The sequence below is a fragment of the Argiope bruennichi genome, chromosome 11 (assembly GCF_947563725.1).
Source record: "Argiope bruennichi chromosome 11, qqArgBrue1.1, whole genome shotgun sequence".
NCBI lineage: Eukaryota > Metazoa > Arthropoda > Arachnida > Araneae > Araneidae > Argiope > Argiope bruennichi.
In genome coordinates, this window is record NC_079161.1 from 46,408,497 (window position 1) to 46,421,141 (window position 12,645).

The 12,645-nt window shown below is 27.5% G+C and overlaps 1 protein-coding gene across 4 annotated transcripts in view; it reads left to right on the top strand.

Annotated features, from left to right (window-relative positions):
- Window positions 1-261: 261 nt before the first annotated feature.
- LOC129957597 (cell adhesion molecule Dscam2-like) overlaps window positions 262-12,645 on the top strand; it is a 929,106-nt gene continuing 916,722 nt past the window's right edge. For all 4 annotated transcript variants that reach the window (XM_056070014.1, XM_056070015.1, XM_056070016.1 and 1 more), the window contains exon 1: window positions 262-1,064. In XM_056070014.1, coding sequence (XP_055925989.1) covers window positions 1,019-1,064 — 46 coding nt within the window. In that variant the 5' untranslated portion in view covers window positions 262-1,018. The remainder of the gene's footprint in view (window positions 1,065-12,645) is intronic.

Genomic DNA, 12,645 nt, shown 5'->3' on the forward strand with positions numbered 1-12,645 from the left:
ATTTTTTTATTACTTTAGAGGAAACGAATTAAAATTCATATCGAACTAATTATTATAAACTATACTCCAACTTAAAATTTCTTTAAAATTCGGAAACTTTATAAAAATTTATACGTCATAAATTATGATTGATTTTTTTTTTAAATTATGAAATTGTGATTTTTCAACTAGGATTCTTGAAAGAATTCTAAAACGTTTTAGTGATGACTATTTTTAGTTTGTCTAGTATTTAAATCTACAGTTTATATATCATTTATCAAAAATTCTTGAAGTTGTTCGAATTTTTAAAACTCTTTAACTGAAACTCTGTCAGTAAACTTTCATTCCAAGTGATATATATATAATGTAAATGATATATCAGTGGTTTTAACATTTGGATATTTATCAATTCGCATAAAACTTGGATGTGTTAAACTTTTCTGCCGTATTGGAAATCAATGCTAATATATTGGTTTTGACCGGATAGATGCAACTTGACGAACATTAAAATACTATTATAAAAGCACGAAAAGTAACATCTGATACTCAAATTACAGTCGAAAAACATTTATGAAACTTGCTTAACGCGTATAATCTACGTGACCATATACCATTAGGAAAAAGAGTGCACAAAATGTTAAATGAAGAAAATACCTGTATATGGTTTTATCTAAAAGCATTATGGGTAATAACCTAACTGCAAATAACACGGTTTGACGATCAAATTTTCTTTTGCTATCGATATAGGCCGTGACGTATGATAATATAATGATCCTGTGATCGATATCGTCAGAACCCAATCAACAGGTCCAACTTGTTCCCCTATATTACCCATAGAAACAAAAGCTGGATATTTTTTGCGTGCAGTTCTCTAACAATTGCATCAATACGTTGAATGTGATGACACAAAAAACTGAAATGTGCCTGCATTGACCGACTGGTTCTGTGTTTGACTTGATTAATGCACTGTTACATTTCCCGTAACAGCCTGTAACAGAGTTCTGTCCTAGCTGACTGCCAATTTTGACTTGTTTGAAGCATGATTGTGATATATTTGCTCGCCATTGCTCTTTCCATCTCAAGTGGTAAGTCATGCAATATTCATATTTATTTCCAGTAATTTGTTTGTAAAAGGAATTGGGAGCATTGTGTGTTCTGTTTTTGTTTTGCGTGACTGATTGCGATCAGCTTTTTAATGGATTTTTGCCGTCACTGCAATTTGGTTAATTGTCCCGTGTTCATGATTTTGCCTATGATGGAACAAGCGATAGTGGAAATCTGATCGTAAACTTCGAGTCTAGAATATATAATAGGCATTTTTGTACCCATCAATACAAGAATCTATAACAAGGTTTTATATATTTTTGGTTGAATGTCACACGAGCATTTTTTTTTAAAATTACAGTGATTTCACATAAATTTAATTTAATTTAAAAGTGGCATATACTGAATTTATACTCATTATAAAAATTCCTTAATTTTTAATATGTAATATCGAATTTTTCTTTCCAAAGTTCAGGGTAAATGATTCCATTTTAACGGTATGATGCAAGATTTTTGAAAGAAATTTAATTATGGGATATATTTCTCTTGTGAATTATTCAGTTTCAAAGACATTACCAAATTACCATGACTATTTTTATTTCTTATTTAAAAAAATTATTTTTAATTTGACAATATGATCGTGAACTTCAAGTTGAGAATATGTATTAGGCATTTTTGTTCCTATAAATACAAGAATTTATAACGATGTTAGGCTTGTATATTTTTGGCTCTGAATGTCGTATGAACATTTTTTTTAATTATTGGGATTTTAGCCATAATTTCAATTTTAGAATGACATAAACTAAATGTATCCTTATTATAGAAATTTCTTAATTTATAATTTTAAATTGACTTTTGATTTGATCTTTTCTTATCTTCGGATTTAATGAATTTACTTTAGTGGTATAAAGCAGGTTCTTGAAAGAGATTTAACTAATTTTTTGATACAATTCGCATATTATTCAGCTGTAAGTCATTACCAAATTTTCATGACTATTTCGAAATTAATAAAATAAATCTGAATTTGACATGCTGACTATTGTAAAAGAAAAACGAATAAGCTACTTTGCATTTTTGATGAAGAATTTATTTAAATAATTCAGTACTGAAGGAATAAAATGAACACTTATTTTACTGCCTCACCTACAACGATTACAATTCAATTCATCTTATAAATCTTATTGTAATTCTATTTTAATTATTTGCAACATAAAATGGAAAAAATAACCATTACTTTTATTATCTAGATATGATAAATTATTTAGCTATTACATGGTTTCCTCGCAGTTAAACTTTCATTAATTTTTCTTTATATAATTTTCCATTATTTATTATTCAAAGTAGAAAGCGACTATTTATTTCATTTCTGAGATATGTTAAACTGTATTAGACTATCGCCTGAAGCTAATGGCTTTCATTTAGTCGTATTAATTTCATTTTGATTCATAATTAATTTTTATGATGCAAGATATTATATAAACATTGATTTTATAGTTGAGATGTATTGAACATTTCAAATTATTGCCTAGAATTATTTCAAATTGAGCTACAATCAATGTTTAATTATGTTGAAGGGAATATTTCTAAGATGCATTTAATCCTTTTTTGAGAAACGTTGAACTTTATTTTGGAAATCGTTTGCAGTTTATTTTAATTGCTTTAAAGATTTCTATATAGTTTTTCTTAAGCAAAAAGCATGTTCTGGATTTGGAAATTAGAATATATTTTTAGAATATCTAGTGAATTGAAGTTTTTGACTGAATTAGCAAACAAAAAAAAAAAGCATTGCAATACAATACACTTTTAATTGTTTCAAAAATTACTCGGAAACTTGTTATTTTTTGATTTAAAATAAAAAAAAAAATCTTTGTTTTGAATTTCTGAAATTATAATAGAATTTAATATATTCCTCAGTCTTTAAGATATATTTAAATGTACTAAACTGACGAATTTTTACCTGATGCGCTGATGAGATGGAAACCTTATCTTTGAATTAATGTGGGAATAAAAACATTTAAATTTTTTATTTTAAAAGAAGATTTTAATTATTGTTTAATACTAGCCAATTGTTTATTTGATGTATTGTTTAAATAATGATCTTAAAACTTCATAAGTTGCATACCATATTTACACCAATTGTAGGAAACATCAAAATTATGATATGAATCATGGTTTTGAATCTTATAAACTGCAACAAAATACAACAATAAGATTCAAAAAATTTAATTAAGGAATTCTTATTTTATTTTGATTTCCTGATATTATTAGATTATGTGTCGTTGCTTTTGATTTCATTTTTATTATAGTCATCGCCAACATTATAAACTAAATCATTTAATGCTATTTAAATAATAAAATATTTGGACATTGAATGAAATAATTAAGATTCATTTATTGTGTATTGATGTTTATAAGTTTATTTCGTAACTCATGTATTTGAACTTGAATTCTTATTGCCTTTATAAAAAATAGTAAATGTGTCGCAACTTCTTAAATTGAGAGTTTACCTCGTTTTTTTTTAATTCTTGAATTTACTGATAATTTGTCAAATACAACGTATAACGGATTCTTGTTAAAACCGGAAATAATGAGATGAAGCTTGAAATCGAAAATATTAAGATTAAATTTGGGAGATTTTCGTACTTTTTTTTTTTTTTTTTGCTACTCTAAATGGAAAGGATTAAGATGGGATTTTTAATTCTTTTTTAATATTTTTTCCTAGCTTACTTAAAAACCGATATCGCATCGTAAAAAAAACTAATGAAGACAAGGTGTTATTCCCATTTTTGATTCTCAATTAATTTTTAAATTCCTCTGATGTATTTCAAGATGTTTTAAAATATAAATTTGTATAACTTTATTGATTTTACAGAAATTTTGTGATTTTTTAAGAAAATGGTCAATTAGTAATGGCATTATTCGTAATCGAATATATATAAATTAAAACATTTAAACATTTTCTTTAGACTACTAGCATTAAGAATTTAGTTTTTATCAAGCAATGCGGATTCATATTAAACTGAAGTATTGTTTTAGTTTGTTTCATTTAAACTTTTTATTCAGAAATTTATGAAAATTATTTTGTATCAAACATCTTTTTGAGTTTGTGTAAAAAAAATTGTTTGAAATGGTAAATTATGATGCTAATAATATAACATATAATTTTAGCAAACGATTTCAAAGTTAAAGAAATTAAAAATATAATTTAAATCTGTATGTAATGGCAATTCGATGAATTTCTAATTTGTCTTTTGCATTTTAGATGCATTTAAAATCTTTTCACTTTTTGATTATTTCTGAAGCATGATAAATATTACTTTATTAAACAAAAGTACACTTAAAATGTAATTTAAAATACGTACTTGTTTGACAATGAGTTTCGCAAGGCGATTTATCATTTTCTAGACGATAAATAAAAATACAAAAATCTTAACTGAATAAAATATTTCTTTTGTTTTTGTTTCGAAACGAAAGTATTTGCAATTGCTTTCAATAACAACAAAATTTATAATATGTTAAATATAAAACTTTCTATAATTCTTGAAATATTTTGAGAGGAAATAAATGATATAAAAGGAAATAAGTGGAAATTTAGCAAATCTACAGGATTAATGTTGACGCTGGTGGATTTAATTGTAACATATCCCATTTACAGAATAAAACTTAGAAAAATAAGCTTGATAAATTAAACGAATTATTTTTGAAAAATACATTGACTTTTTTTATTTATTTAAATAAGATTATCTAATAAAGTTTATTTATATAAAGTTAAACATATTTTAACACAATCTTTGCTCTTTCATTTGCCCATGTATTCTATAAAATGTGCGACTGTAAAAGAAAATGTTCAGAATTTAGATAACAATAAAAAACGAGATGAGAATTTATTTTCATCTTTTACTATAAAACATTTAGATACCTCAAAAAACTTCTGAGTTTAGATACCTATTTTTAATGCTCTCATTTAGGTATATTTTAATATTTCCTATTATATAAATTGTATATTCCGGTTTAACTTACTCAGAAGTTTAATAAAAATTGCGATGAAATTTTACTATGCATTAAAAAAATGCAAAGTAGTTCAAGACGAATAATTTTATTGCTATATGTTCTTATATGTACTTATTTTTTAGAATTTCATATACATCTTTCCTCTGTAATGTAACAGTACTACGCTGGATAATATATCCAATTTTTTTCAAGAAATATAAAATTATAAATTTGAATTTTGATATTGATGTGTTCCCCATATTGGTTTCGCAATAATTTATTGAATTTAAAAATGGCAAAAATTTAACAGAATTAAGAACCCAGAAATATGCGACAAAGTAAAATGTTTTAGCCTAGATTTGCTTATTAATTTAAAACCTTTTCAATAAAAATGAATATAATTCTTTGCTTTTACGATTCTGTAATCATAATTTCTATTGTATCACTTATAAAATTCTCACTAATTTATATATTTTTCATATTTCCAAAGAAAATATGGTTTCAGTAGTTATATTATCACATCTTGATATGCTCAGTGATTAAGATAGTTAAATTTCTTAATTACGATAGATTCTTAAAAAATGATTAATCAAGCATTCACTGAAACCATTTTGAAATACCGCACAATTAATATATGTTGTATTTTGTTTTAAAAATACGAGTCGTTGTGTGGTTGATAGATAATAAGCAAGATTCGAAGCGAAATCTAGCCAATAAAATGCTGACTCGGGTGTATTTTTTTCAGTATGATTACGGTTGAAAAAATTAGTTACGGTTGAAAATGTTAGTTATACATTGGCTGTCAAATCGCTTTTAAATGGAAGGTTGATCTAATGAAATTGAGCCCTACAATTTAATATTTTGAATTTCAAGACACGATAATAAGCTTTTGGCTTTCCATAGCGAAAACATTTAAGAGGCTTGCGCATATTGAAATACCATAAATAATTGATGAATTTAATGAAACAGATTGCAAGAATTCAAATAAAAAAGAAATGACTCACTCAAAAGATTAAAAAACAATAATACATTTATTAAACATTTAAAATAAAACAGACTAAAATTGAGTTATCTAAAAAAATATAAAATTCTTAACATATAAAATCCAAACCTATTTTATAATAGAAAAATTTGCCCAAAAGTATATTTAGATACATATAAGAATTCACTAATGGAAATTCGATTATAATATCCCATTTTTTCAATGAATTTATTACAGGCGATCAATCAAAAGTAAATCAATAGATGGATATTTTATAACTACATTGATTTGGATATTTTTACATGTCGAAAATATACTTAGAATTTAATCGTGGGGGGGGGATCTGCCAAAAATAAATACAAAATGTTAAACCACAAATTATTTTTAGTATGGATAAATCATTTTTTTAATTCCTCAATACATTCAGGATTGAGAAATTTAAATATTAATAAGAATTGAATTTTTTATAACAAGATGTGTTATTTTTGCTTATAAAGCAATAATAATACTATACTCTACTAAAACATGTTAACCGAGCATCCAAATCTTCGTTTCTATATTTATGGGAAAACGCAAGCAGAATTATTGATTATAAAGCTGAATATATCCTGTATTGTACTGATATATTCAAATTTCGAATTTTACGGTACATTTTACAGACTATATTCCAGACATCATGGGAAAAACAAAGAAAATTCCTGATTTTCTTCCCTGAATTTATGAAACGGAATCTTAATCTGATGAATACCACTTCCATAAGAAATGGGAACATTTCTTCACACATATAGAAGTTTTATTGCTTACATATGTAAGCTTACAAAAAATACCAGTGTATAAATAATACATTTCCAAGAAATTTATGAACAAATATCCTTTCAATACCCATAGTCGGCTCGAATACTAGGTCAACATTTTTGTCGACTCGGATAAGTATATTTGTTTCCCCGAGAAGAATTTTTGAAAATTTGCTGTCTGTATGCATAATCACTTATATAAATAGTATTAATCTGGGAAATCTTTTATAGAATAATGGTATAATTCCTTTTTTTATTACAAAATATAATTTATATATTTTACTCGTTTGTTGACTATTACGTTTGAGAGCATCTATAATTATATAGTTAATAAGCAAGTCCATTAAATGGCGATATACATTATGGGATAAAATATTAAAAGCTTTTTTTTTTAAATTTTAGGTATCTTATTAAGTTGAAAAAAATGAATTTGGATGAAAATTTGCTTTTTGAAGTTTTAAATATGGTTTTCGTTTTCACGGATATCTTTATTTTGTTAGCCAAGAAGACTTGTTTGAAGCCAAGTTGCAGCAAAGTATTGGCATGTAAAGTGATGTTTATTTATATGCATTTAAAAATTTTAAATGTTTTTAAATAGTTTTTTTAGTTTTATAGAATAGTTTTTTAAAATAGAAATAGAATATTTTTTTCATAATTCTATCGTCATATCCCAAACAAAATCGTATCTTAATAAAATTTATAATTAATGCTCGTTATTTTATGCAGAGTATAATGAACAACGGGTTTGATGTTGAGTGCTTAAGAAGTGGATTCATGTATTCTCTAGAAGTAGATTGTTTTGAAATAAATATTCTTAAAATAAAAAAAACTAAATTTCATAGATAATTCCATGTATTAAGCACATAAATTTTATTTTTGAATATAATTCTTAGATAATAGTTGCACTCTAAGATATGCTGCAAAGAAAAATGAAAAAAAAAGTGATATTTTTTTTCTTAAGAACAATCCTAGTTTTCATAAATACTCAAATTTACTTAAAAATGTGCTTCCTCAAAACCTGCATATATATTTAAATTATTTCACTCTTATTCATTATTTAAATTTTATATTAATAAAAATAAATCATATAAACATTAAAATATTTTGTTAAAATCTCCAAATCTAATTGGATACCTTTAGTATTTATATCGAAAGAACTGGCTTTTCCCATTCAAATTATCCTTTACAAAAGCGCCTGAGAATTTACTCTATCGTTGTTTTTCTTAAAGCAAAGGAAATATTTTTATTTTTTTTTTTTATTTCAAAATGTTGTATTAAAACTAGATGGCTTTCCAATGATATTTTTAATTTAATGATCTACAACAAACACTAGTAGGTGGATATGAAAAACACTATAATATTAAGCCCTGCATTTGATGAAAATTTACTAATGAAAATTGATTGGTTTCATTTGGACGGAAAGACGATAAACGAAACACGGAATAAGAGAAAAATAGTTCTAATAAATCGTACATATATTTTTATGCTTGGCAAATTCGTGGAGTGGTTTAAACTTCTATCGCCCAAGCTCTGTCGAAAATAATTGATGCTTGGAGAGTTCAAATGCAGTTTTAATAAAATTAACATTCTTATGAATATATAACATTTGAAAGTTTTTGAAACTTAGAGAAATAGATATTGCTTCAGGTGTTCTCATTTGAGTTAAAAATTGCGAAAGCAATCCTAATTCTCTCAGACAAAACTTCACAATAAATATATCGACTAACTAATTTGTCAGTAAAGTTATATATCTGTAAAGCATATAATTTTTAAAATTTCTTTAAATAATACAAAATATTTTTTTATTGATGAATTACATAAAATTTTCTGTAAAGTAGAAATATAACTTTTTACATTTTGAATAAAGATAGTAGCTTTTATTATTCAAAGCATAAGAGATATTGATGAATGAAATAAAGTTTCACCTGCTGTATTTTCTTAAATACAAGAAATGTTTTTATTTAAGCACCGACGAAAAATACAAAAAAAAAGCCAAATACAGAGAGCAAAATCCTTATGTTGTAAAAAGTTTCCGATCTTCAACGAAGCAGAGTGCAATCAGTAATGCATGATGGACCTTCACACTCTTTCAAAGATCCTGAGAAATCGGGTCACACATTGAATTTTCTTTTGAAGAAAATGTTTAAATATCCTCCCTCCGAAGTCGCTTGCTGGACTGCCAGAAATCCTTTTTTTCCTGAAGGATTTGATCAACTCCATAATAAAATGTTCTGTTCTGACAGTTTTGTCTTTACCCTTCATGCGGAATTCAGCTTACAGCAGAGTTATTTTATTTTTTTCTCTGAATTGTAGAGTTAATATGCCTAAATAATAGTTTGACACTAATTAGTAGATTCAAGGGTGGTCTTGTATCCCAAATGACAACGCTTTCCGAAAAGAGGATAGGAACCTGAGCCACTATCGAGAAAAAAATGCCTGTACCTGTTTGATTCTATGTTCATTTATGTACGTTGCAATAAGTCGCCAGAAAATGCAAACAATCGGCAACTTACCGATTATGAACTTGGCGTTGACGATCGTGATGCAATCTGAAACTCGCCAAGCAAACATGAAAATGCAACCACTTTGATATTTTAAATAGAATGTGATTCGAGGCTTTTGATGTAATCATCTAAAGATCTCCAAGTAAACTCGGTATTACTTCCACCCTTGCGAAATTGTGGCATCTTATGTAGAATGGAGGTTAACGAAATCGGCGTAATCTAAAAAATCAGGAAATATACCCAATGGCCTTAATCTAAATCAGTACTCAAGTGCCTGAATTTTTGCTATTACTATGTATAATAGAAAAGGAAATGGCTCGAAATAATTTTTGGTAATAATTTTCTTTATATTCATTACTTTTTTTCACTTTGGGGAATAACGGTCCTAATAATATTTTTTTTAAAAAATTGGGAGGGAAAACGGAAAATATAATAGATTTTTTATAACGAATATTTCCAGTTTCACTATACCATGCTAAGCAAAAGCAACTATTTTTTTGCTAGCTTAGCCGAGCAAAATCAAGCAATGTAAGCGTTTTACCGTACAGCTAATTCCTTTGTCAGACATGTCTACATAAGGCATTAGTTACTACTTCTCAATACATTTATCTTTTATGCGTTTCGTTTGTGCTATAAAAACTGCCATTTAATAAGGGAAGAATTTTGTTTTGTTCAAATGCTTATTAATACATTTATTTTATGTTTTGGATTAAGATGAAGTATAATTCATAAAACATACTTTTGGGTTATTTGCCAGCGATTTTTTCAGAATATCTATTACTCATTTTTAACACGGTGCAGCAAATGTAAAATTCGTTAAAATTCCTATGATAACTTGTAAAATAAGGACTTTTCAATTATATCTAATTTTCTTGTATCTTCTAAGAGCACCGACGAAGCAGCAGCTAAGACGACTAATAGCAGAGCTCGATGTTGATAGCATTGAAGATTCTTTTTCAATCTAACAAGCTTGCACCTATTTTTGTGTTAAGTAAATGATATTCCGTATTATGGAATCATTAGAAATTCTCTGTATATTTTTAAATCAAAAGTTTCATGTTCTGGAGTCTTTCTATCCTGCTCTCTCTTTACCACTCAAAACGAGTTCGATCCCTAATAGCCAAACATCTTTCCTTTACAGGAAGTTCAAATTTCTACCCATGAAATATTTAAAATTTCAATTTCAAAGGAAAAGTCATTATAATGTTCTAAAGGGTTTTTTACTTTATTTTATCGTGTCTCTGATTGAGCAATTATTTCTAATTAAATCGGTCAAAAGTTATTTATTCTATGCGGCATGTTACATATCCCGTGTAATAGAATTATTTTTAGTTATTTTGTTAATTAACTGAAATTTTGCATCATGGAATAATTATAAATTATCTTTATTCTTTGAAATCAAAGGTTTCATGTTCTTGAGTCTCTCTATCTTCTTTATTTACCAACCAAAGTGAAATTTATTTCTAATATCTAATTGATTTCCTCCCTTTATAGGAAGTTCAAATTTCTACCAATGAAATATTTAAAATATAAGTTTAGAACATTATAGTGCCTTTCATTTTAAAGGTTTTTCTCGCTATTTTATCGAGTCACCAAGGGGCAATTACTTCGAATAAAATCAGTCGCAAGTTATTTATTCTATGCGGAATGTTAATATTCCGTGTCACAGAATTATTTTTATACTTACTAAAGTAAACATTTTTTATTTCGATTTTTTTTTCTAATTTGCTACAGCAAACGTGGTTGTATTACTTCTGACTTATGGGAATTAAGTTGCTGAAGCTTCAAAATATTTCTTGAACTCGAGTGATTTGAAACTCGGGCATCTCTTTAACTAAAAGTAGTAATCCATTTGAAACCTTTAATAAACTGTATATTGTTCAGTTTCTATATACTGAGACGATCATTTTTCGACGATTTCGTATCACAAATGGGTAGACGCTGAAGGATGACCACATTTCTAGAATCCGTCATTATTTGACCTTGATTTTCTGCCAATTAGATACTTTTTTGATCATTTTTTTCACGTTTATGCGAGTATCGTGTCGTTTCTGACAGAATTATTTTAATTCAGTCCGCGAATAATCGGTTTACTTCATTATTAAATGTATACATCGCCTCCTTTTGTCTTTACTTTTACCCCTATTTTGGCGAATTAAACCCATTCTAACGCATGCGAAAAACGTGGGGGGGGGTTAAAATCCATTGGCAAGCAATATGTGTTAAACTGATTTGTCGTTATTGTGGTTATTTCGGTTTAATTGAAATTTATTAAACTAAGAGAAGCAAAAATATTAAGTGAGATAGATAAATAATTGTCAATTCAAATCTTCATAGTAGGAAAGATTTAAGAAGTATTAGTCTATCATTTATAGATTTTATACTCTATGGATCATTTGTTTATACTGCTTTGAATGTTTCAATGTGTTTTCAAATAGGCAATTTGTAATATAATTCCTGTAGGAAGAATACCTATGGCAATGGTTCTCACGACATGACTTTAAGAAAATTTCTTCAATTCTTCACCGCTTATGGTCCCTAGAACCCAAAACCATCCTTCATTCAAAACCTTATATAATATGCGTCTAACGCTTTGCCAGTGTTATCTTGTGAACACGAAAACTAGAGTAATGTTGTTTAGATTTTAACTGGCTTGAAATATGTTGTTAAAAATGTAAACAACTCGGATGACGTCATAATTGGCCCATATAACTCAAAAGGGGAGTCTGAAATGGTGGGGTTTGAAGTATTCGCAATTTCCTTAATATTGAAGACAAAAAAATAGATCAAATTAGCTTCTCGTTAAGACAAACAACTTTCGTATTTTTAAAGTTTTTCGATAACTGCAATATCTTGGGAGTTAGGGGTCAAAAAATTAATTTTAAAGCCCTAATTTTGCATGAAATTAGATTTATGAAACATTAATTTTACATTGGTTATTAACATTAGCTTAGCTGTAAAGGATCTAAATTTGCCTTCCAGATTTCCGAATGAAATTTTTATGAATACTTTTATGAAGGTATGAGTGCCGCGATTTGCAGTATTTGTGGCTTTTCGTGCCTTACAATTCATGGAAGCAGTTTCTAGCCTGCCGGCGTCCTGGCATAGGGGTAGCGCATCTTCTCCGTCATTTGGGCGTCCCGGGTTCGAGTCCCGGTTTGGGCATGGTTGTTCCTGTTCTATCTGTGAGTTGTGTGAATGTGCCCTCCTGTAAAAAGCGGTTGTGCAAGCGAATGAGTGATGCGTGAGTAGTCAAGTCGTACTCTTGGCCCAAGTAGGCTCTACAATAAAAACAAGAGGCTCTCCCCCTTAGTCTTAAATCGGCTGTTTTTGAACAGTGGGCTTGTCCATG